Here is a 27,185-nt window from a genome sequence, read left to right as displayed (position 1 = left end):
CTCGTTTTATTTCCTACAAAAAAAAAAAAGCACCAAAGTCTTTTCATCTTTCATTTATTAGTATATGATAATTTCAAAATTTTGTGTATGTATCTATAATTCATTATCATTCATTTACTGGATGAATTGTGTGATATTATTTCTTATTTGCATTTTTCTAGTGATAAATTACTGAAATTTAAGTTCATGAAATACATTTTTGTAATTATTTTTAGCTTTCTTTTAATAGTGATTTGTTGATTTTAATCGTCTAAATTAGACTTGATCTAACTTCTTAGACTTATTTAATACTTTACTTTTGACTCCTCTAGTGTAATCCTAACTCGGCCCCTAATTTAATGGTTTATCTTGGGCATCAAAAAACTCAGAAACAACTTAACTTGTGCACTGCAATTTTAAACATCAACTCCATGAAACTGTATAACATGACTTGATGGCTTCAAAAAGTTTAAGTCATGAACACCTTTTGTGTTCCGTAGATGTTTTAATAATATAAATTGTTCGCTTTGTTGGGTTTGTACATTTCTAGTTTTACCCTTTAAAATTGTGTTCAATTACATAAACAAAATACAATTCATATTTTCACTTTGTTATACTTGCAGTTATGGTTGATAATGTATATTTCCTTTGTCCAAAATCCAAATAGGAATTAGATATATATTATTTCTTTGTAATCGGACACAATTTTAAAAGGTAAACTAACAATATAAATTAAATTATTTAATAGTATCAACATTTTTTGTTATTTTTTACAATAAAGTAACAGAAAAAGAATTTATAATAAAAAACCAATTATAAGGCACAAATAAATAATTAAATAAATAAAACAAAAATGGAGAAAACCAGGACATCTTGGAGTGAGATTGATAACAAAATGAAAATATGAAATAATTGTACTTGGAAACTTGCAATACAAAAATGTTTGAGAATTCAAAACCAAGAGTTCTAAGAGAGTTTTAATGGGTGATCTCACCCATTTATGTGATGTTTTGACCTTTATTTATTTATTTATTTTTTTCACTACCAGCTTTAGAGGTCTTTGTCTAGAGCTCTATATCACTACCACTTGCAATAAATCATACAGTCCGTTGTTCAATTTGTTATACTGTGGTCAACCTCTGCATCGACCTGCAAACCCCAGGTTCCAATCACTTAGTTGGACTACAATGTTAAATACGCGTGGAACTTGGACTGCAATGTTAAATTTATTGTAGTGACTGATGCATAATGTCTTTACCATGTAGGAAGGTCTTTATGACATTTTTGGATTAATATTCGTTCATCTTGGTTTTTGTGTTTTGTTTATTTATTTTGGCTTTTGAACAGCTTAAAAAAATTATTTTCATATTAAAGTTAATATGTGAAGTATAATAATAATTTTTCCCATATTTTACATTCTGAAAATTCATGAAGAACTCCGAACTAAGAACTAAGGTAAGAGACTACATACATGTTCTTAGACAAAATCAACCAAGTAGATGGGAGAAGCTAGTGCCTGTGGCAATTGACAAATCTTTTGATATGTAATATTTGGTCTTTTCTTAATTTTTATTTTTATTTTTCTAGCTCTTGGACAATTGAAGTTAATTGACTATAAACACATGACAGAGAATGATTCACCATTGAAAAGTGATTATCTGTATCTACTTGCTGCTGTCTATCTTGCTGCTTTTCATAAATCATTGTAATTATATTCTTTTTTCTCAAAGTGTTTTTTGGTTGGTGAATTCCTTGAAATATGATATGTTTATTTCTTTTCCTTTCATTACACAACTAGTGTGTTAAGATTTGTACTTTTATGAGTGTATTTTGTTTCTTTAATCCACTTGGTTGTGTCTTAATTAAAGGTGATAATCTTAGTGTGTAACTGTTCTTATCCTTTTTTTTTTTTTCTCTCTCTCTCTCTCTCCTTATTGTCCAGATTCCTATGAACAATAAGAACAAGAAAAAAGCTACAAAGAGGAATTGGAAGAGCACCTTGTATCGCCAATTGCATCATTATTTGGTAAGGACAATTGGTTGTTGACCCTTTATGTAGCTGGCTTGTTGGATTATTTAATTTACAAGGAATTACAGTTTGAATAGCATTTTTTAAAGCCTAAAACTAAAGATGTTTTTGCCAAATTTGTCTCAAATAAATTGTTTGGTGCTATTGTCTTCAGTAGGATCTTATTTGGTAGATTTATTTCAAAATATTCGTCGCTTGAAGGCATTATTGTACTATTTATAAAATATCATTGAAAATTATTTGCGATGGTAACAAGATGGTCACTAATACATTGTAGGTATTTTTTGTTTTACATTTTTGCGACCACAAAACATCAGTCGCCATAATTAGATTAGGCGGTCGCAAATTGTTTGCGATTGCTATTTTGCGGTTGCAAAAAGTATTTGTTGCCCCCACATTCATGACTCCCATTTGCCGTCCCATGGGCCGTCAAAAAAGGTCTTTTGTGACTGTATTTTTATTATTTGCGACAGCATGTAACGGTCGCAAAAAATGCTTTTTATAGTAGTGATAGAAAAGCTTTTAACAAAATATCTAGTTATTCAAAGAACCATATAGCATCATCACAACCAAATCATGTTTAATTCAACTCATTGTATTACTTTAAAAGAGAAAGTAAGAATCCACAGTTTCTACAAATTTGATAAATTCAACATTGTGGGTAAATATACCATGAAGTCCCTAAAAAGAGTCCCAATATATATGTATACATAGGTTTACATCGAAAAATATTCCTACATTTGTTAGCTATTAATGCGGTAGGAAATGGACACCCAAAATCATCCATTTTTCACTTTTTACCAACTACAGGACTAGTGGACAATCAAAAATATTTTTTCACTTTTGTCCAGCGATAAGCTCTAGACATGGCAATTGGGCACCTAGACTTCCCCGCGTGGGTGCCAACTATACACAACACTTTCCCAAAACCGACTCTCTACCCGAACTCATATGCTATTTACCTCCCCCTTGATAATCTTTTCAAAGTTTCAAAGTATTCATACATTCATTAACATAAAAGTAGTCTTTCACCATCCAAGCAATTATGGCAAATATAAAGTGACAATATCCACCATCTCAAGAACATTCCAAGTTCACAATTTTCCATTCAAACACCACTTTAATATTAAAAGCCAATCATCAATTTAAAGAATTAAGGATCAATTTCGTTTTCATTTCATTATTTCTAAAACTTCAAATTTAGGGTTTTTTTTAAAATTTTTTTATTTAAATAGAATTTGGGCCTTTAGCCCCTCCAACATATATAATATCAATCTTCATAAAAAACTTCCATAATCCATGGCTAAAAGTAGAAATCTTAAGAAAATTGTGGGGAAAATACTATTTTTGTGAAAAATACTATTTTTGTTAAAAAATTCAATTTATAAACCCAATTATTCATCAACTCATCCATGTCATGGAAATACCACATAATCATCTTCAAATAAAAAAGATACAAGGTTAAAAGTAGTCATACCTCAAGAATCAAGACAAAGAAGCTAGGTTTTTGAGGAACTCTTTGAAGAATCCTAATCCAATCAGTAGAATTCAAGATTTCCAAGTGAACTTCACTTTTTTCAAGAGCTTTTAGCTTGAATCTTAGTGTAATGAGAGATTTCTAGTGAGAAATAGCTAGGGTTTTCTGAGCTAGAGGGAAAGGAAAGAAGAGAGAAAAGAAAAAGTACGGAAAATTGATCTAAAAGACACTTTTTAAGTGGTTGATATTGTGCAAACTGCTTGAGCGGTATTTTCATTGCTCAAGTGGTAAATGAAACCTCTCAGTATCTCTGTCTACTAAATGAGATATTGGAAACCCCCTCATCTTTGCTCGAGCAACCACTTGTTCGCTTGAGTAGTCCTTTGACTTGTAAGACAAACTACTGGGAGCACTGCTCAAGTGGTCACCTCTTGTGCTCGAAAAAAACCTCAAACTTCTCACCATACAAGTAATTTCTCCAAATCTTCAAGGCAAAGATCAATGCTGCTAGCTCTAAGTCATGAGTAGGATAGTTTCTCTCGTGTGTTTTCAATTGACGTGAGCCATATACCACTACTTTCCCCTCTTGCATCAAGACACAACCCAAACTTTCCCGAGACACATCACAATACACTAAATAGCCCAAACCTCTCTCCAAAATAATCAACATCGGAGCAGTGGTAAGCCTAACCTTATGCTCTTGAATGGTTTCTCACAAGTTTCACACCACACAAATTTGATTCCCTTCCTCGTCAGTCTAGTCAACGGTGAGGCTAATATAGAGAAATCCTTCACAAAACAAATGTAATACCCGGCTAACCCCAAGAAACTTCGAATCTCAAAGGAATTCTTAGGTTGTTTCCAATCTTGCACTACCTCTATCTTAGAAGAATCTACAGTCACCCTTTCTCCGGATACCACATGGCCTAAGAATTTTACCTTCTTCAACCAAAACTTAGACTTCTCGAACTTAGCATACAATTTGTGGGCTCTAAGTAACTCAAGCACAACTCGCAAGTGTTTCTCGTGTTTCTCCTCAGAGGGTGAGTAAATCAAAATGTTGTCAATGAAGACAACCACAAAATGGTCTAGGAACGCATGAAAGATTCAATTCATCAAATCCATAAACAAAGTCGGTGCATTGGTTAACCAAAAGGCATCACGAAGAACTTATAATGGCCATACCGCGTACGAAATGCCGTTTTCTGGCTATCCTCTTCCTTCACTCTCAACTGGTGATAACCTGATCACAAGTCTATCTTAGAAAAGCAACAAGACCCCTTTAACTGGTGAAACAAGTCATCTATAAGAGGTAGTGGCTACTTGTTCTTAACAGTTACCCAGTTCAACTTCCAGTAATCAATACAAAGTCACAATGTGCCATCATTCTTCTTGTCAAAGAGAGTTAGTGCTCTCCATGGCGAAGTACTAGGGCGAATAAAGCCCTTATCTAGCAATTCTTGGAGTTGAATCTTCAACCCACACAACTCGGTGAGTGCTAATCTATACAGTGCCATGGAAATCAGTCTCGTACTAGGCACTAAATCAATCGAAAACTCAATCTCACAGTGAGGTGGTAAACTAGTGAGATCCTCGGAAAAGACATCCAGGTATTCACAAACTACCCTTGGCAACTCAACTCAGACCACACCACTCTTAACACCCAAGAGTGTAGCAAGAAGGAGACTAAGCTTGCCCCAACCACGTGGATCATACACTAGCAACAAGGCCCTATCAACTCGATCCCGCGAGAAAAAAAAAAGTCACCACTCAAGGTGCACACCGTAACCCCCTAACAGTAACAATCTATAATGGCCCAATAGGATGACAACCAATCCATGCCTAAAACAACATCAAAACTTGACATGTTAATCAACACAAAAGCAAAAGGAAGTTGGCAACCGACAACCTTTATCTCACAACCTCGACACCCCTGGTTCAAAACAACCTCACCACCAATAGGTGACTTTACCTTGAGTGGAGACGCTAACTGAGCCACTTCTAACCCCAATGCTGATCTAAATGGAGACGAAATAAAAGTATGTGATGCACTAGTATCAATCAACACATTGGCAATAGAATTACAGAACAATAATTTACCTCTCACTACTGAAGGTGCTGGCAACAAATCTAGCTAACGGTGCAGGCTGATGGATTTGTGTTTACCTTGAACTAGACACACCAGATGTGCCACCTACTTGAGGACAAAACCTCCTCAAATGCCCCGACTGCACACACTAAAAACAAGTAGGTGGCTACCCTCTCCTCTGACTCTAGCTCTGAGAACGAGCCGAAGACAGCACAGACTGTTGCCCTTCACCCCTCTGCAGGCAAACTAAAGACTTGTGGCCGAACTAACCACACTTGAAACAAGTGATCCCATCCTGACCACCTCTCTTTGACCAAAAACTCAGTGCAAAAAAAGTAGATCTAGACTGTGCTTCCTGGGACTACTGTGATGTGGAACCCCTCTACCTCTTGTTGTCTCGAGTCTCCCTCTAAACCTCCTGACTCCTCTGCCTGAAGACCATCATCCTCTCATCGTCAGTCTAAATCATGATCTCTAAGTGAGTAGCCGCCTCCACAAGATGACTGTAATCCTTAATCATAGACGTGGCCACCTTGAAAAGGAGTTCGATCCTCAACCTTTTCTCAAACTCCAAACAACGGCGTTCCTCTATAGCCACGAGTTCTGGTGTAAACCTCGATAAACTAGTAAAGACAGCCTTAAACTTGGCCACCTGTGTGTTAAGCTGCTTGAGCTTCAGAAACTGCTCTCTCAACTTCTCCCTAGCAGTAGGAGATAAAAACTTGTCCTAGAAGGCATTGACAAAAGCTTCCCAAGTCACCCCTATGCACCCACACATACTTCCACCACTAACCCGTATATCCCTTCAGCTCGAAGGATGCCAAGGTCACTCTCAGCCCATCATCCTTGATGGCATGCATCTCGAACATCTTCACCATCTGCTCTAGCTACTCATCCGCCTTTAGTGGCTCATTTGGATCCCCCAAAAACTCATCCGGATTTGACCAAAAAAACTCTCTTCAAAAAGGACGACCATGTTTCAACAACATGGGCCTAGACTTGATTATCAACTCTGAGAATATCCATGGATTCCCACAAAGCTCCGACCATCTCACAGGCTAAAGCACTTATGGCTTGCTAACCAACTGGTTCAGCCACATTGGCCTGACCAACCCCTTCCTCCTGTGCCAGAATATCATCCGGTAACGGCATTTTCTACCGTCTAGGCCTGCCATGCCTTCCACCACTACGTCCACATCCTGACATCCTAATGAAGGTAACACTAGATATTAGCATATTTACAAATGTGCTGAAGCTAACTCACTTCTGTCCTAATGCGATAAACTACAATTAACTCACTCCACATAAGCACATAGTCACATAAACACATACGAACTTCCTTTCTAGATAATGATCGTCCCACGACGTTGCCAGAGTTCCAGTTAGAAATAGTAGTGATCAAGTGCTCTTCTAATATGACTTCTAGAAACTCGTAGACCCAATCAATATCTTAGAAATTAAATTCCATACCTATTTAGTCCCATAAACATGTTATCACATAGAATACCAGGTTATTCCTAATATCATCTAGCAAGAGAACCCATTGTGGTAATAACCACTTCTCCCGATCCCAAAGTATTCAAACTCGATAACTCTGATACCAAGTTGTAACGTCCCGAAAAAATAACAATAACTCATCACATGACAATTATTAAATAACAACACAATTGTGAATATAGTATCCTTCCATTGATATGGTTCCATTGTACAAAAGGTAACACATGCAGTTATACATTCATAAGTCCTAACCTTGAATCTATAGCATGTGCCATAAGTAAACAATATGAAATAAAAGGTAAACAATATGAAATAAAAGTTAAACAAATAAAGGAATGCCCTATTGGCTACAACTTTCTAAGACGATGCTTGGTTACAACAAAAGTGAGTTTGAAACTCAATACAAATAAAGCCTTAGGCTTGAACGAAAATATTTACAACAATAACAAAAGAAGCTCTTGGCTCCAAGTCCTCCCAAGCTATGGCCTTGGCGGAGGCATATCATCAGCACCTGAAAATAGTTTTCCACATAGGGTGAGCCAAAGCCAAGTAGAGATACTCTATCACAGTGTATGAATCTTAACAAAGTTATAAGGTGAATGGATATACAATGCTCATGTCAAAACATAATTCATGTAATGCTATGTAATGCTAGATTTATAACATAATTCATGAAATCAATTCCTTTACAGTAGAAAACAGGACAGTGGATACAACATTGGAAATCTCTAGGACGTGTCTGCAAGTAGACTACATAAGCACTACTAATTGCCATTTTTACCGGTATTAACCGGAAGGCTCGGCACCTATCCGCGAAGGTTTCTGCACTTTCACCAAGGATACATAGGCCAACATAATACCACAACTATACCCCCTACCCGGATTCACCAAGGTATTTACCTATTTTTCTCAAAACAATGTACATTTTCAATGTGTTAAATATGTAACAATGCATAATGCAAATGGGTGAGAAATTAGTTTCAATTCACTTAATTCTCATACAAATTCTACAACAATCATAGCTATCCTCTATTGATAGCCCAAAATAGATGTCTCTAAACAGATAGATAATTTCCAATAAAGATATACTTTCCAAAATCACAAGATGTTAGTGATAATGCATATCCAACTCCACCATTATCGTCATTATCATTCCAATTCCATTAAACCCAACATCATTTCCATTTCCTCTTTACAAAATCAAATATATATATTTTAGGGCAAAATCTCATTTTCTTTATAAATCAATTCCAAGGATAAAAATACATCATTTTATCATAACTCAACCATGTTTACAATTCCACAACCATTTTCAAGAATCCATTTGAAAACCCCTCTTTTGATTTCAAACCAAAACCCTAGATTTGTTCAAAAATCTCCAATATCCAGATTTCTTTAAAAAGACAAATAACCAAGTTAAAAAGCATACTAAAATGTGGAGAAATCCCTACCTCAAAGCTAGAAGACAAGAGAGAGAGTGAAGAAACCTCAATGAAGCCGAAAATTAACTTTGCTTTCTACCGTTTTGTCAAAGGGACTAGGGCGTAGAGATCAATAGATTGAGAGTATTTGGAGGTTGAAAATGAGTTTCAGAGAGAGAAGGTCTAGATTTAGGATTTTTGAAATGTTTAGAGAGAGAGATATAAAAAAGTGACTCAAAGAATGAGTTTTACAATCTTATATACGCACAAACCGCTCAAGTGACCAAAACACCGCTCGATCGACTAGACACAAAAAATGAGACCACTTGAGTGAACAAAGTACCGCTCGAACACACAATGACACCTTCCCTAAAGTTTTGCAAACAAAGGCTAACCACTCAAGCACAAGAAGGATCGCTTAATCCAAGACCGCTTAAGCGCAATAAACACCGCTCGAGCGAATAATGCCATACTCCCAATAGTTCTGCAGACTTGTAAAAGTACTGGAAGTTCTCAAAGTTCGCTCAAGCGCAAGAAAGTTCACTTGAGTGAACAAGCCAAAAACTAGGTAGTAACAGTTTTCAAAAGCTAACACCCCAACCTGTTTCAAACGCAACCAAGACACTCCATTAACCAAACTTAACAACGAATGAGACAAAAAAAGACCTAAACAACCATCAAGGCGAGGAATCCGGGATCCAAAATAATAAATGGGTTGGGTCTAAACCAGAATCGTTATACATGTATTTTTCACATATTAATCATCATTTTCTAAACTTGGTTTTCCAACACAAACCAACAATAAGCTTCAAAATCAACAATTCTCATTCCTCCATGAAATTTCCTTTTTTGATACAACTATAGAAATTTTTCCATCATTTCTTCACATAACAATTCATCAAGTATAAATTTCACAATATCTCAACTTTTTTCCAAAATCCATAAATTCTAGGGCTTCCACCAAAACTAGATTTTTGTTCCATTTTTGAAAAGATTTTTCCAAAACAACACCCACACTTTAGAACATAGCTCATATGCTCAAAAGCTTTGGGAAAAATAGAGAAAATCTACTCTTCATATCATTTAGGGTTCATCAACCCAAAATCATAAGTCAAACATGTAAGAAATACTCTAAATAATCATGGACTTGCAAAAACACATATATAATTTTAAGAATATACCTACCTCAAGCATGGCAGAGGAAGGAGATGAAAACCCTAAAACTCAACGTCGATGAAAACTCAATTCAATCGGTGTAAACGTAGCCCTCATCGCCCTCTTTGATTTGGTGTAAAAAACCCTCTCAAATTCTTGAAGGTTTTAACTAAATCTTAGAGAGAAGTTTGAATTTGGGTGGGTTTGTAGAGAGAATGATGAGAAAATATGAGCATAGAGAGAGAGAGAGAGAGAGAGAGAGAGAGAGAGAGAGAGAAAGAGAGAGAAGTGAAAAAGTGTACAAAACACATTTTTGGCATCAGTTTTGAGGAAAAGAGCACAAAATTTGAGACAAGCGCGCCAAAATCTGCACAAGCGGTTCAAATTCTGTATGAGCAGAATTCCAAATTTGCACGAGCGGATTTTGATGCTCCATGGGTGAAAAAGTGTACAAAACACATTTTTGGCATCAGTTTTGAGGAAAAGAGCACAAAATTCGAGATAGACGCGCCAAAATCCGCACGAGCGGTTCAAATTCTGCATGAACAGAATTCCAAATTCGCATGAGCGAATTTTGATGCTCCATGGGCGGTTTGCTCCAGAGAAAATCCCAGAAATTTTCACAAAATCAGCTTAAGCGGAATCCAGAATCCTCATAAGCTGTTTTCTGCCCAAAAAACCCAAAAATCCCTATGTTAATCCGCTCGAGCGGTTACCAAATCCGCACAAGTGGTTTTGCCCAAAAAACTTAGAAACTGATTTTGTACTCCGAAACAAGTTCCAATGCCCAAAACGCAAAATATTTAACCTAGGAATGTTAAAAGAGGTTAAGTAAGAGCAGAAAAGAATTCTCACCCACCTAATGCGATAAACAAAACGCTGAAAGTAAAGCGCACCATCTTACTACTCAACACCAATCAAGTCCAAGAACCAGGACATCACAATCTTCCTCCCTGAGGAAATTTCACCCCGAAATTTGGTTACACTTCTCACCAACCACCTCCAAAGAACAAGGACTATACAACAACAAAAGGGCTCCAAGTGGTAACAACCACACTAATGACAATAATGAATCCATAACAACAACAAATCAATTATAGCATGAATATCTCAATCTCAACAACATTTCACTACCATCATCAAGATTTTCCATAGGCCAAGGCCAAAATACCAAGAACCACTAATACAATAATCATAAGCATAAGTTCAACAACAATGGTAACAATCATACAACGGTTCTCATGCTTAAAATAAAAAAATAAAAAAAAATCAACAATCATAACAAGCGGTTTACAATTTCAACGATTTATTCTCAAACACAAGAGAAAATTACAATCTAGAACAAACTAAGTGTTCACAAATAAATCCAGATACTTGGAGCAGACTTCCACCTCCCGTTCCCAAGTTACTTCCTCAACCCCATGGTGCCTCCACAACACATTCACTAATGGTATAGTCTTGCCCCTCAACACTTGTTCTCGGACATCTAAAATTTGAACCGATAGTTCTTCTATGAGGCATCCTCATCTACTTCCAAGTCAACCCAATCAAGTACATGCGAAGGGTCGGGTTCGTACTTCCTAAGCATAGATGTATGGAACACGTTGTGAACCCTAAAAAACTATAGCGGTAAGGCCAAACGGTATGCCACTTCTCCAATCCATTCTAAAATCTCAAAGGTCCAATAAACCTTGGAGACAACTTCCTACTCTTACCAAATCTTATCAAACACTGTCTCAGCAAGATCTTAAGAAACACATGGTCACCAACCTCGAAGGATAGAGGTCGCTTTCTCTTATCGACATAACTCTTCTATTGGCTTTGAGCCGTAGCTAACCTCTTTCGAATGAGAGCAACCTTCTCAATCATCCCTTTAACAATCTCCGGGCCCAACATTGGTGCATCACCCACTTTGGCCCAACAAACTGGTGATCTACAAGGTTGGTCATATAAGGCCTTGAACGATGCCATCCCGATACTTACCTGATAACTATTGTTATAGGTGAACTCAATAAACGGTAGGTGTCTCTCCCAAGACCCCTTGAAATCTAGGACACAAGCTCTAAGCATGTCCTCCAAAATCTGACTAGTACGCTCTAACTGGCCATCAGTCTGATGATGATAAACGGTGCTAAGGGTCAATTTAGTTCCCAACACCTCTTGGAGGCTTTACCACAACCAGGTGGTGAAACGAGGATCTTTATTCGAAACAATAGTCACAAGGACCCCATGAAGTTGAACTATGTCTCTAATGTACAACTCTACCAAATAATCAACTAAGTCACCGGTGTGCATCGGAATAAAGTGTGTAAACTTAGTTAACCTATCAACAATCACCCAAATGACATTATTGTCCCATTGTATTCTAGGAAGCCCAACTACAAAATCCTTGGTAACATGCTCCCATTTCCATTCGACTATAAGTAAGGGTTGTAGCAAACCCGCTGGCTTTTGGTGCTCGGCCTTCACTTGTTGACAAGTAAAGCATTTCGAAACAAATAAGGCGACGTCTCATTTCATACCCCTTCACCAAAATTGACGACTAAGATCATGATACATTTTTGTGCCTCCCGGATGCACCATAAGGCGTGATTGATGAAATTCTCAGAGTACCTCCTCTCTATAAGATTTCGGCACAAATAAATGGTCTAGATACCTCTCACTCAAATCTGAGTGGATGTTTAAACCATTTTCTTCCTTCTAATTGGAGATCCTGTCATGGATTGTCTCCACTTCATGGTCACCCTATTGTGCCTCTATGACTCTACTAATCAAGGTAGGTTGAGCAATTAAAGTGAATAAGGTAGCACCCTCGCAAGACTCGCCTGGCTGAAAATCAAACTCGCTGATATCACTTAGCATATGTAGACACCCCATTTTTGACCGACCATAAGACTCAGACGTCATCGATTGAGCGCTCGATGATTGTGCATGTTTGTGCTCATTTTGAGTTTCCGGAGCCTTCGACTGTGCGCCTTGTCTTAGGACCTCTTAACTTTCTCCTCTTGGCCTGGTTTTTGGACCATGCCTTGTTGCCTTTGCCTAGAGGGAGACAGAGGTCTGTAGGCCACTTTTTGTACCTGTAGACTACATTTCCCTCTCGTAGGCCACTTTATGTACCCGTAGACTAGTTTTCGAGGCTTCTGGCTAAGTGTCTTGCCTTGCGGACTCTTGTCTTGCTTCCTTTTTGGTTTGTTTTTGAACTAAACCTTGTTATCCTTTGCCTAGAGAGTGGAACAGGGGTGTAGACCAATTTTTTCCCCCTGTAGACCACTTTTGGTGGTCGGCCAACTAGAGTGGGTGGTCTGTGGACCACCTAAGGTGGTCGACAGCCTGCCACCACTTACTACTCTCTGTGTAGACCAGCTTCCTCCCTTGCCGACCAATTTTTATCCCTGTAGACCACTTTTTGTGGTTAGTCGACTAGTGGGAGTGGTCAGTCGACCATTTCAACTGGTCGGCGGCTTTCCTGCATTTTCTGCAGATATTTTTCTTGCCAGCTGTGCTAGCTGTTGGGCATATAAGGCATCCTCCATATGTATGGAGGGATTACTTCAAGCATCTAGCTTGTCTAACAAGCTTGAGGCGTGAAATTCTATATAAGGGAGACTTCTTCCTCTTGCTCAAGGTTCAGAAAATTTGCTTAGGGCTATACATATATCTCTCTCTCTCTCTTATTTTCTTCCTCTCTCTCTATATTTGTGTTATTTTATGCTCAAAAGTGCCATTTCTTCACACTTTTGCACACAAACACCTAGTGAAAGACCTTCACTCTTGAGCTGAGGTTCTTGGAGGTTGCATTTGGGTGGTTTTAGCTTGGTTTTTGCCTCTGAAGTTGCTGTTTTGAAGTTGGGCTTTAAGGGTGAGTCTATAGCCTTTTTAAAGCTTTGTTTTCATTGCTTATTTGGCCCTATTTGCATGATGTTTTAGGCTTAACTTTAAACTGCAAAAAGCTTCATTTTCAAGTGCTTAAAGTGTTTGTTTGAGGCTTTTTTGATGTTGGGGGTGGTCTACCCCCTTTTGTGCGTTATTTTGCCTTGTTTTGAGCTATCCTTTTAGGCCTTTGAGTTCACCTTTGTTTGACCCCTCCACCACTGAAATTGTGTTTTGAGACCCAAAATAGGTGGGGGTGGTCCCCCCATTTTGTAACTTGTTTGCATGTGTTATTGGCTTACCAAGTTAGCATGTTTTTCTACTTTCTTGGGCCCCTATCTTAGCATGTTTCAGGCCTTGTTTATCCATGATATAGCTCTATTTAGGGTTGGTTTGGTTACCTCTTGCATGTTCCTTGCACTTGTAGTGCAATTCCACTCACTAGCCTAGCATGCTTACTACTTTGGCCTATGGTTCTAGCTTGTTTTGGCTCTATTTCAGCATGCTTTTTGCCATGATTTTCACATGCTCTAGGCATGTTTTAAGTGATTTTGGTCTTGCATGCCTTGCTTTGTATAGCCATAGTGCAATCTTGCTCACTAGCTTTAAGTTCCAAAGTCTCTAGCATGCTTTACTTGAGTTGTTTGCGTGCTTTGGCGTAACTTGTAGTGTGGTTATACTCTCTCATGCTTCACTCTTTCAATGCTTTTGGAGAGTCATGCTTTATGCCTTGATCATGGCCTAACTTATATGCATGCATGCCTAGGCTTTTGGGCTACCATCTCAGTGTATTTTCGGTCTTATTTTGCCATGATACAACTCTGTTTTTGGTTGGTTAGAGCATCCCTCATTTGCTTCTTACACTTGTAGTGTAATCATGCTCATTGGCCTTGCATGTATCATGCTTTACACCTTCCGTTCTAATATGTGTTAGCTCTACTCCATGCATGTTTTGGCATTGTTTTGACCTGCCTTAGGACTATTTTGAGTCATCTTGGCCCTTTGGGGCTTGCTTGATATGTCTATAGTGTAATTGGCCTTGCTAATCTTGAGTTTTGAGCCCCCTAGCATGCCTTATTTGTGACGTGTGCATGATTTGGCATCATTTGGAATGTAATTTCAGAGCTTATGTCTTTGCTATACTCCCATGATTATCACTCTTTCATTACTCTTGAGGGTTATGCCTTATGCCTTGTTTGTGAGCCTATGAATGAACATGCTTTCCTTCCCTTTTGAGCCTATGTTTTAGCATGCTTTCGGCCTTGATTTAGCATGCTTCAACTCTGGTTTGAGTAGTTTGGGTCATATGGGATTTGTTATGCATGGTTGTAGTGCAATAGCTTTGACTGCCTAATGATTCAAGGTCCTTGGGATACTATGCTTGTATTGTTTGGATGATTTGGCATCATTTCACACATGATTTCAGTGCATATAGTGTAGCTACAATCTCACATTTGTCACTTCTTCATTATGTTTGAGAGTTGTGCTTCTATGCTTTGTTCATGAGCCAATGCATGAGCATCATCTTCTTGTCTTTCATGCTAGCATTTTAGAACATCTCAGCCACTGTTTTTGGCATGTATGAGGGATGTTTAGGTTTGGTTTGATCATTTGAGCATTTTATTGCATGCCTCTTGTATGATGCTCTTTACTTGCTTTGATGCTTTAGCCTCCAAACATGCCATGCATGCATTGTTCATATGTTGGAACCTTGTGTATGCCATATTAGCATTGATATGTAGGCATGTTGTGTGTGTTACATTGTGTTTGGATTGGGTGTTAATCCAAACATGAGAAACGAGGGGCGTTTCATACTTGAAGTGATGAAACGCGCCTCATTTCTTGGTCGCCGACCCTCTTGATCAAGCATGATAGACGTGGAGGCCCTTAGGTGTTATTTGTGCATTCATTGACATTGACTTGTGCAAACTTGGCTTCTCGGCCATCGTGCGTTGCGATACTTGGTTGGCGGCCTGAGAGTCAGGTACCGCATTCCCTTGAGCTTGAGAAATGATAGGGAGGGTGATTGTGCACACATTTCCTTGCAAATACATTGCCATGCTCTTGTTGTTCTCTGTTGCAGTAAACTAGAGTTTGGCCGAATTTCTGGTCGGCAGACCAATAAAGGTGGTCGACCGACCACTTTTTCTGGTCTACAACAAGTTTTTCTGGTCTATATGTGGTCTACAGCCCCCTTTTCTGGTCGGCAGCCCACCAGAGGGTCCCTGTGTTGGAGCAGAAGCATTCTGGAGATTGGTACAATTTCCAAAGGTCAAGGCAAACGTAAATAGTGGCAATTCTGGGCATGGCAATGGATTTTCGAGCGAGGCAATCGAGAGCATGCATCCTTCATTGTTCAAGGCAGAGCTATGGCAGCCTAGTTCACATACCTCACATGCTTAGTTAGTTACCATGATTAGTTAATTTGTTATTAAAGTATTGTAATAATTAGTTGTAGCTAGTTATTCAATTTGTGTTGTGTAATAATTAGTCTAACTAGATTATTAGATTAGTTAAGTAGCTTAGCTTAGCGTAGCTAGCTTGTATTATTTATTCGGACCCTCCGTCGAGAGGGCAAATGTTGTAATAAGTGTGCGTGAGTGTGTGAATGTCTTCCAACCCCACGGTTTCCCCTTTTACTTATCAGCTTTCGATGGTTAGTTTTAGGGCATATTTCAATTAGCATACTTACGTTTGCATGCGTGCATCATTCATTTGTCTTGCATGCACCGGGCTTTGCGCATCATTCAAACTGCATTGTATTTCAATACACTTTCTTGAATACGTGTTTCAAAGCATGGTATCAAGTGTTGCATTCATATGCCATTCTAGATAGCCGAGCCTGTTTTAGTTGCATTTTTGCATGTGTTGCATTAGACATCTTAACAAAGCTAGGATCATGCATGATTTCTAACTAGCTTCTGTTTTGGCTCGGAGTACACTGTGAGCGTTTTCGCTTTAGCATCCTTGCATGTGTGTAAGTGACTGCCATGATAACATGCTTACCATGAGGCTAACTGCTTATGTGTTTAAATGTATGAATGCCTGTGGATGAAGGTTTGATTGCCTGAATTGGAACAACTCGATGATTGTGAGTTTTAAGCCCACTTGGAGTAGCAAAATCATGTTTTTTTCTAAAGTCCACTTGAGGGTGGCAAATCCGCGTTTTAGCCTACTTGCGAGTAGCACTTTCAAACCACTTTCAAAAACAAATATGAGTTGTTTTGTTCCAATCCGCGTGATTGAGTCTATACTTGTATGTTGTGCGCATCACATAGTAAGCTAGCTAATAAATCAGAATAAGAACACGTGTTTTCAAAAACAACATACCATGTTTAGTAGAGGCCGATCTTTGATCGAGCGAGCGGAGGTGCTCATTTCATGACCTTCCCCCCTCATACCCAAGTTCCCGAGCTGAGGCAACTTTGGTGATGACGGACACGTGGCCTTTGGCACGAGTCAGGATTTCCTAAATTTCCCAAAAACAAAATATTTAGGTGGCGACTTTGTAATCTAGCAAAGCAGTCCATGTTTGGCACTTCTTGAATAAAATCGATTTTCTAAAACGATTTGCCGGATTTGGACTCTTTGGTGATTTATCAGTCTTACATTGCACTTTGTGAGATTAGATACAGAACCGTGACAGGAGTCCGAATTGTAGTAGCTAAGAACACAATTCGCGCCCTCGCGCGCGGAGCGAATTCGGGACAGTCTACAACATAACCCATTCTTGAATGGCCACACTTGCTACACTACTCACAGATTTCTGACTCAAGGCATTGGCTACTAAATTGGCCTTTCCCGAGTGATAATGCAACTCAAAGTCATAATCCTCCATAAATTCCATCCATCTCTATTGGAGTAAATTCAAATCCTTTTGGGAAAACAAATATTTTAGACTATTATGATCAGAGAAAACATCAAACTTCTCGCCATACAAATAATGCCTCCAAATCTTCAAAACAAAAATTATCGCTGCTAACTATAAATCATGGGTAGGGTAGTTCTTCTCATGAGTTTTCAATTATCATGAACCATAGGCCACAACCTTCCATTCTTGCATCAACACACAACCAAGTCCATCCTGGGACGCATCACAATAAATAGTATAACCCAAGCCCCTTTCCAGAATTATCAAAACCGGTGCTGTGGTCAACCTAGTCTTAAGTTCTTGGAATGACTTCTCACAATTCTCGTTCCATACAAATTTGACACCTCTCCTTGTCAACCTGGTCAATAGTGTGGCTAGTCTAGAGAAGTCCCTTATGAAACGACGATAATACCCGGCTAACCCTAGGAAACTCCGAATTTCAAAAGCATTCTTAGGTTGTTCCCAATCTTGCACGGCATCCATCTTAGAAGAATCTACAATTACTCCTTCTCCTGATATAACATACCCGAAAAATTTCACTTCAGTCAGCCAAAACTCATATTTCTCAAATTTAGCATACAATCGGTACACCCTAAGTAAGTCAAGCACTATCCGCAAGTGTTCCTCGTGTTCCTCCTTGGAGGTTGAATAAATCAAGTTATCGTCCACAAAGACGACCACGAAACTATCTAAGAATTTACGGAAGACTCGAGTCATCAAGTCCATAAAGGAAGTAGTAGCGTTGGTTAAACCGAAAGGCATTACTAGGAATTCATAATGGCCATAACGCGTGTGAAAAACCGTTTTTTGGATATCTTCCTCCCTAACTCTCAACTAATGGTACCTCGATCTCAAGTCTATCTTTGAAAAGCAACGAGACCCTTTAAGTTGGTCAAATAAGTCATCTATTCTGGGTAAATGATACTTGTTCTTAATGGTAACTTGATTCAATTTGAGATAATCAATACATAACCACAATGACCCATCTTCTTCTTCGCAAAGGGAGTCGGCGCTCCCCAATGTGATGTACTAAGGCGAATGAAACCTTTGTCTAAAAGTTCTTGGAGTTGAATCTTCAACTCATGTAACTCAGCGGATGCAAATCTATATGGTGCCATGGAAATTTGCGCCGTGCCAGACACTAAGTCAATGGAGAATTCTATCTCCCGATGAGGTGGCAACCTAGTAAGAGCTTCAGGGAAAGCATCTGAGTATTCACAAACTACCCTTGGCAAATCATTTTGAACCATTATACCATCATGGGCTAAGGGATGCCAAATGACCGAGGAATGGAGGGGCATATTTTAGAAGATTTAATTTTAATTTCTACATTTGGATTTTAAATTTGTCAGTAGAAATGGCAAGAAAAAAAAAGAAAAAAGAAGATAAAAAAGTTCATAATTCTAAAAATTTGGGAATAACAAATGCCGTCAAATAATAATATAATAGATTTGAGAAAACTTCACAACAAACTTAACATATTTTTCCTTGTATTTTAATTACATTTTTTTTAGTACATAAAAAGAAAATTATAAATATGTGCAAGAAAGATCCTCAAAACAAATATAAAAAGAAAAAGCCCACATCTAATAAGGGAATCAAACCTTTTTTGAAAAATGGAAAATCCTATAATTCAGAGCTTCTAGATATAGAAGTCTGGCCCGTTTGGACCAAGCCCTACAATAAGCCCACAATTTTCTTGTATGAGCCCACAGCCTAGCCCAACCCATTACATCGTATGCAATAACAACAGATCTATATCGAGTTATTCAAGCCTAGATATATGGAAAATGCTACCATATGCACCTGCCACAAAATGTGTAATCCTATTACAAATTAACGTAACAAAAAATACCGCAACAAAACCATAAACTTTTACATCATGCATAATCTAACTAGAAATTGGCATAATAAAAAATATCGTAACTAAGCCAAACACTTTTACATCATTAACCACAAAATTTTGGACATTTTATTATGCTAATTTGTAACGAGATCATACATTTTGTTACTGATGTTACACAATTTTATGGTAAAACCATATTTTTGTGATAGAGTGCAACCCTTTAGGGCCAGATATATAGATACTAGGGTAAAATGCCCATGCCTTGCACGGGGTTACAGGTACTATTGTGATAAATTTAAATTTAAGAAATACACACATTGTAATAGAGTTTAGAAATTTAAAAATAAAAATAAAATTAAGCTTTTATTTTTGTCTTCATCTATTTTTGATTTTTTTAAGATTTTAATTAAAAATCTATTTATTTTGATGCACCTAATATAAATATACTTAAAATTTTAATATTTATGAGAAGTCTGAAAAAAATTTCACTAAAAAATAAAAATATATGAAAAACTGCTTATTTTTTCTTCTTTTTATTTTTATTTTTAGTAAGCTTTTTTTTTTCTTTTTTTCTTTGTTTGTTGTTAATTTTGGCTAGTACTTTGTTCGGTGGTACTGTATGGGTGTGCATATGTGATGTCAAACTTGGGTTATAAATTGATGTTAAAGAAATCAAATGTTGTTATTAAAATGTGCTAATTTTCCCGTATTCTCTAATAGGATCAAAATTTTGTTTCCATACGTTCTTTCGGTTAGGTTGGAAATGAAAATAGAATTGGAAACTTTTCAAACTTTTCGAAAACATGAGAAATAACAAAAGGATTTGAAAGTGTATGAAAATATTTAGGAAAAAAATAACTTTTATTGATGTTAATAAATTCTCAATAGTTAATTACTTGAACATAAATTCTCAAAAGACCCATGCCTAAAGGCACTCCTGTGTAATATATGTGATGTTTGCTCTCAAATGTGCTTACTTTATTATTTTGAAATAATTGAGTTACTTTGAATGCAAAGTGTAGGTATGGAAGTTGTGATCATTATGTTCTATTGGGGTGGAAAGATTTTGCGCAATCGCGATGAAGGTGTGTCGTACGACACCAAACCTCAGGGGTTGTATAATGTGCACAGGGGAATAACATTGGGCGAGTTGGAGGCTATGATGGTGCCGAAGGTTGGTATGCATGGGGAAATAATGCGATTAGAGTTTAAATGTAGACTCCCGTGTCGGGGGAAGTATAGGTTGCTACCAATCAAAGATAATGAGACCTTAAGTAATCTCTTAGAGCTCCTACATAAATTAGGCCCTGATTATTTTCTGGAAATCTATGTGGAGAATGAGAGCAATTTTGGTGGCACAGAGATGCCAATTCCGGTGGGTGGGACATTCACTCAAATGTTGACACAATCACAATCCCCTAACAATACACTTATACAGTCTGCACACATGTTCCCTGAAGATTACCCTCCATTCAATCATTCTCAGAGTTACAATCAATTAAATGCATCACAGAACATAGATGGTTATTACAGTGCCGGAGTAGGTCCAAGTGCTCCGACAACGTATAATCCGATGGTTCTTACAACCCCATATCCCCACTGGAATGAAGAATGTCCACCGGTTTGTAATGTTCAACGTACAACGGAGACGGTGGTCCAAAATTATGCATCCTCTGATGATACAATGCCATTGTTTGACGAGGTTGGAGTAAGTGATGAAGATTCCGTGGAAGATGTGGATAGCGCATGGGAAGGTGCAGACAATGACTCTGGTGATGACGAAGTTGGAGGGCATCATGATATGCAGGAGGTACACACAAATGTCCATATCCCTTTCTACCATAATTTGCATTTCGACAATGATGGTTCCATCACTAGCCGTGATGTTGTCGAACGTTGGCCATTGTGGGACTTCGAAACTGCTCATTTGGAGAAAGGAATGATATTTACTGATAAGAAAAGACTAGTGCACGCTGTTCAGTTGTATAACCTGAAGCGTAATCGAGAATGCAAGGTCGAACAATCTAAAGGAAACAGTTGGGTGGCCGAGTGCAAGCACGGCTGCAACTGGAGGGTTCGGGCAACGAAGTTGAAAGACAAAGATTTCTTTCAAATTAGAAGGTTTGAAGCACCGCATCAGTGTGTGTACCCTAGAATGAATAGGGACAATTACAACCTCAAGTCCGAGGTCATTGCTCATTTCATCAAGGCACAAATTGAGGTAAGTGCCATGGTAGATAGATTATTGTTTTTAGGATTTCATTATGACTGTAATGTTTTCAAATATAATTTATATTTGGAGATATCACCAGAATTGCCTCTTGCTACCATAATTGAGGTCATGAAGGAGAAGTTTTAGTTCACTATATCATATAAGAAAGTGTCGCTTGTAAGGACGAAGGCAGTTGCAATGGTGTTTGGTGACTGGGACGAGTCGTACCGAAGGTTGTCTAGATATATGGCTGCATTGCAGGCATTCAATCCAGGCACAGTTGTCATGTGGGACATGATTCCGAATTTGCACTCTACCTCAATCGGAACTGAAATGTACATGAACTATGTGTTCTGGGCATTTAAACCTGCAATAGAAGGCTTCAAGTATTGTCGTCCAGTGATATGCATTGACGGCACACACTTGTATGGGAAATACGAAGGGAAGATTGTTGCAGCCACTGCAGTGACTGCTGCGGACAAGATTGTACCTCTTGCCTTTGCCATTGTTGACAAGGAGATGATCGAGAGTTGGGGTTGGTTCATTACTCTGCTTAGGCGACATGTGTGCCGTGACCGAGAGGGGGTCACATTGATATCCGATCGACACACAGCTTTGCTTAGTGTCCTGTCAAGAATTTGGGACAATCTAGCAGTTCAACCAAGAGGGTACCATAGGTATTGCTTGCGACACGTATGTAACAATTTCAATGAAAGATTCGGCAATACAGTAGCGAAGGATCTTGTGTAGAGAGCTGGTTCTGCACGGCAAGTGCGGAAGTTTAACAAGATTATGGACGATATCTACAAGCTCAAGAAGAATGCTGAACGGTGGTTTAGACGGATGAACCCTATTCATTGGACATTGTACCATGATGGTGGTTGTCGTTGGGGCATATTGACGACATACCATATAGAGGGCTTCAATGGTGTACTGAAAGGCGCACGCAGTGTTCCCATTACAGCATCAGTTGAGATCACTTTTTATCGGCTCGTGATATATTTTGACGAGGGCAGGACCATTGCTGAAAATGCAAGTAATCGGGGTCACTTGTACACAACTAATGTTCAACGATGGATTGACGAGCACCAAGCTAAAGCGAATGTGCATATGTTGGTACCGATTAATAGGTAATTTTTATTGGATGCACCGAATTCACTACACTTTAACATTTCGCACTCGTCGATCATTGATGTTGTGTCGTAATTTTAACATATATGCATATTAATCCACGTACATACATTTTTCCTGCAGGGGACTAGGGGAATATGAGGTGAGGATAGCACCGCATGGGATGGTGGGTGGTGCTCGTCAAATAGTTAGTCTCCGACCACCGAGTTGTTCATGTGGGAAGTACACATTATTTCACTTGCCATGTTCCCACATGCTTGCTGTGACAGCAGATTTGGGCGAGGACCCTTTTCCTTTCGTTGCACCAGAGTATAGGTTGGAAGTCCACAAGCGTATCTTCGCGCAGAAGTTTAGGCCCATGCCGCACGAGCAATATTGGACTGACAATGATTACCCAACTTTGCTTGCTATTCCAGCTCGACAACGTGAAGTTAAAACGGGTCGTCCTCAATACACAACGAAATGGATACTTCCAGACAAAGTGGATTACACCATTGTAGTTTGTGTTTGCAAAGAGGGCATGATAAGAGAAAATGTCCAGCGAGAATCTGATCGATTCGACAGTAGTTGTTTGTCTTCTTTACATATCAGTTCCACGCTACTTTCTTTGAATTGGAGTCAATGTAATATTCAATGAATCAGTATTCAGTAAATTGATAACGTATTTACGACTTCAATTACTGATGACATAGATTTGGTCAAATGTGGCAAATCTCTTTAATTGCTTTAGTTGTTGCAAGTGTCCTTTGTGCATTGGATTGTGCAGACTTTGGTGCGTTGATGATCGATTGTGTCCTGACCTTGATGGACACCAATTTATCTAATGTTAGAAAAATGCAAATATTCACAGAATGAATTGATAATCACCAATATAAATGCAGTTTATATTCAATGTGTGTTTTGCCACATTTTGTTATGTGGGAAACTAATTTTTTTTTAATTTTTTTTCCAAAATCCATTACGTGGGTGAAGGCCCATTTTATGAATTCAATCATTTCTCGGACATTTACTACGTATTCGTATATGCTTAGTTCTTGTAAAAAGTTTGACTAATGTATTTCAAATCTACATAAAACCCTCTTCAAACTTTCGTACTTCTTTCCTGTCCAAATGACAACTTCTTTAAAGTGAAAGCACGTTTTTTCATGTCATACAGGTTGACGTGACAACACACTGACAATAACTTTAATCACATAGGTACCATGTGAACCTTATCTCCTATGACAATACTGTCAAATGAATTACTAATCACCAATATAAATGCATGTCATATTTAATGCGTTGCCACATTTATTACGTCGTTAATTGTTTTTTTAATTTCCAAAAATTCATTACGTGAGGGAAGACCATTTTATCAATTCAATCATGTGTTTTAAATTTAGTACATATTGGTAAATGCTTAGTTGTTCTAAAAAGTTTGAGTAGTGGATTTGAAATCTACTTAAAGCATGGGTTTTCATGTCATAAAGCTTGACGTGACAACGCACTGACAATATCTTTAAACTCACAGGTACCATGTGTACCTTATCTCCTATCACAATAATATGAAATGAATTACTAATCAACAATATAAATGCATGTAATATTCAATGCGTAGCCACATTTTGTTAGGTGGTGAACTATTTTTTAGTTATCAAGAAATTTTTCCCGGCAACCCTTTCTTTTTGTTTTCCCTAATTTGTTGCAGTTTGTATACCTGTGATATACTGTCAGGTCGTATTCTAATTTTGTCAGCATATGTATGTACTATTGTCAAAGTTCTTGTTATCGGATATCCATTTCATATATGAAAACTTGTGCAGGTCTATGACTCATTTAGCAGAGGAGATCCCATTATTGACTCATCAGCATCGAGCCGATACGATATGGCGTCAGTCAGTATGAATTATTTACTTATAATCGATATTTGAATACGACACAAACACTGTAGTTGTTACATAATATAATGTGAAACTGTAAATGTTTGTCCATGGATCATCCTATTTGGACATTTCAATGGCTTAGACAAATTTCCCCAAGTGTAAATGTTAGTCCATAGAGAGAGAATGAAGAAGATTATATTAAATGGACCGCTCGCTTAACCAAAAAAAAAAAAAAAGGTTAAAAAGTTGATAATCATCAAGTTTAACAATTACCCCAAGTTCATGCTTACGATGAAATAAAGGACTTTTAAATACAATTCCTAAAATAAAAGAAGAAATAAATATCACAAACAAAATTCTTTTTTATAGAGGTTGAATTCAAAATCTTATGGCACAAAATAATATTATATAATCATCAACTTAGAAGTCCTAGTTCATCACCCATTACCTACTCAAACAATTATTAAATAATCCAATTTCAGCAGCTCATAGTTGTAACGCCCTCAAAATAATACACAAAACCCATCACTTTAGACATGCATTGATATAAAAGAAACCAACTATTTCTATTCATCAGAGTAATTCTTACAACTGTATTACATGTTAACAACAAAAGCAAATGCCCTATGGGCTTACAACTTTTCAAGTCAACACCTGGTTACACAAAATGTAACGCCCTCAAAATAATAGCTTTAAACCCATTAAATAAGACATGCGTTGATATTCAAAAGCTCCACATTCTTTCATTTAACAGAGTTTCATTACAAAAAGTATTACATGTTAACAACAAAAGCAAATGCCCTATGGGCTTACAACTTTCCAAGTTAACACTTGGTTACAACAAAAGAGTACTAACTCAAACACGTTAAGCCCTTGGCTTGAATTTACATGTAATACATCAAGTAAAACAACAAAAAAGTCCGCCTCTGGCCTCCCAAGCTACGTCCTTGGAGGTGGCATGCTACCTGTACCTGAAAATGATATTCCCATATAGGGTGAGCCACAGCCCAGTAGAAATACACTAAACCAACCATGAACAATGACTAAAAGATTAGCAACTGATAGACGGTCAACACTGACACTTCCATTTACATCTCCCTACGTTTCCATGACAGCCAAGTCTATGTTACAATTCACTTTTCATTTTTTGTTCAACTTTGAGTTTGAAAACAAGGCTCAGTACTCTGGCCAGAACATTTGATGAGATTATAGTTCATCACTAGAACACTTTCGAAATCCAAGGTGGATACACATTATTTTGTTGTATCAATAACACATAAACTACTCCCATACTTCGCAAACAATGATGATATACATTTTAGTGCTATATCAAATCAAACAAACTTTTTAATAGATAAGCATATGAGCTATATCACTACTACAACAGATAAGCATATGAGCTGTATCAACATTCCGATAGATAAGCATATGAGCTGTATCAACACTTCAACCGATAAGCATATGAGCTATATCAACATTCCAACAACCGGTTTAGAGGTACATCCCCCATCTTCCCCTAAACCATTAACCGGTTTAGAGGTACATCCCCCATCTTCCCCTAAACCGTGGAGTACATCCCCTATCTCCTCCCATACACAAGTAATGCATATAAACACAGAATCACATATGCAATCAATCAATACATAAAATTAATGTATTCTAACAACCGACATGCTCTATGACACATCCAATTGATTAGTTTTAGTTTGCCTAATCATCAAGCATTGTCTACAACAATCAACACTACCCTCCACCGGTAGCCCAAAGCAATTATTTCTAAGCAGGAAATAAATGCACAATGGATATTCAATCGACATTTCAATTCGGTGAGTAATAAATAATTCAACTACACCCTTTAACCCCATGCACTCCCAATCTCAGCAATTCCATTTCATTTCCTCATTTCCCACAATTAATTATCTCAATTAATTAAACAATGTAATTAGGTCATTTTCCATAATTACCATTACCACCCTTAGGTCCCATTTTCATCAATGATTCAACATTTATTCCATTTCTCTATACCAAACATGCATCTAGGTTTATTACAAATAAAACCCCAACTTTTGTAAAATAACACAAATGGCCCAAACTTTCACAAAATTACCAAACCAACCCCAACATCTCAAATTACCAAAATTTAAAGACAAAATCCATAGAGAGGAGTAGGATATCCCTACCTCAAATTCAGAGCTCCAAGGGAGAAGATGAGTAAAACTCAGAAGTGCTCCAAATCCCAAATTTCTCAGATCTCAACAAAGCCCTCGACGATCAACACACTTCTTACAAAGGCCCAAGGTGAGGAAAACACTCTAGGTAGATCAATCCTAAGAGAGAAGTTCGGTTTTAGAGTGAGGTGCTCTCCAATGGAGGTTTTGAAAAAGTAAGAGAGAGAAAGGAAATCAAAAAGTGATCAAAAAGGTGGTTTCACGAACTGATATAAAAGCAGGTCCGCTCGAGCGTACAACACCCCGCTCGAGCGTACAGACACAAGTTCACGCTCGAGCGTCCAAAGATCCGCTCGAGCGCCGGGTGCACTCTCCCAGAATTTTCTGCAGACGACCAAAATGCTGAGAGAAGGAAATTCACGCTCGAGCGTCCAAACTGCCGCTCGAGCGTAAAGGCAGCAACAAAAGCTCGCTCGAGCACAAAACCGCCGCTCGAGCGGAGAGACCAAAACCTGGGCAAAATTTCAAAGCTTTAAAACACAACCAACTAATTCCCAACTTGCCCAACACAAACC

General features: G+C 38.0%; 1 protein-coding gene across 1 annotated transcript; it reads left to right on the top strand.

The window, feature by feature from the left end:
• The first annotated feature begins 21,647 nt into the window (after nucleotides 1–21,647).
• Nucleotides 21,648–22,199, top strand: LOC145802323 (protein FAR1-RELATED SEQUENCE 6-like). Its single transcript, XM_082895015.1, has one exon. The coding sequence runs from the start codon at nucleotides 21,648–21,650 to the stop codon at nucleotides 22,197–22,199; it is 552 nt and encodes a 183-aa protein (XP_082751141.1).
• The last annotated feature ends 4,986 nt before the right edge of the window (nucleotides 22,200–27,185 follow it).

This window comes from Camellia sinensis, chromosome 11 (genome assembly GCF_055761805.1).
Source record: "Camellia sinensis isolate YWXY chromosome 11, ASM5576180v1, whole genome shotgun sequence".
In the NCBI taxonomy this organism is placed as follows: Eukaryota; Viridiplantae; Streptophyta; class Magnoliopsida; order Ericales; family Theaceae; genus Camellia; species Camellia sinensis.
This window is presented reverse-complemented; position numbering and strand designations above follow the sequence as displayed.

What these genes read in the sequence shown, in the direction of transcription:
- LOC145802323 (XM_082895015.1), top strand. Translation starts at nt 21,648, where the DNA reads ATGGTGTTTGGTGACTGGGACGAGTCGTACCGAAGGTTGTCTAGATAT.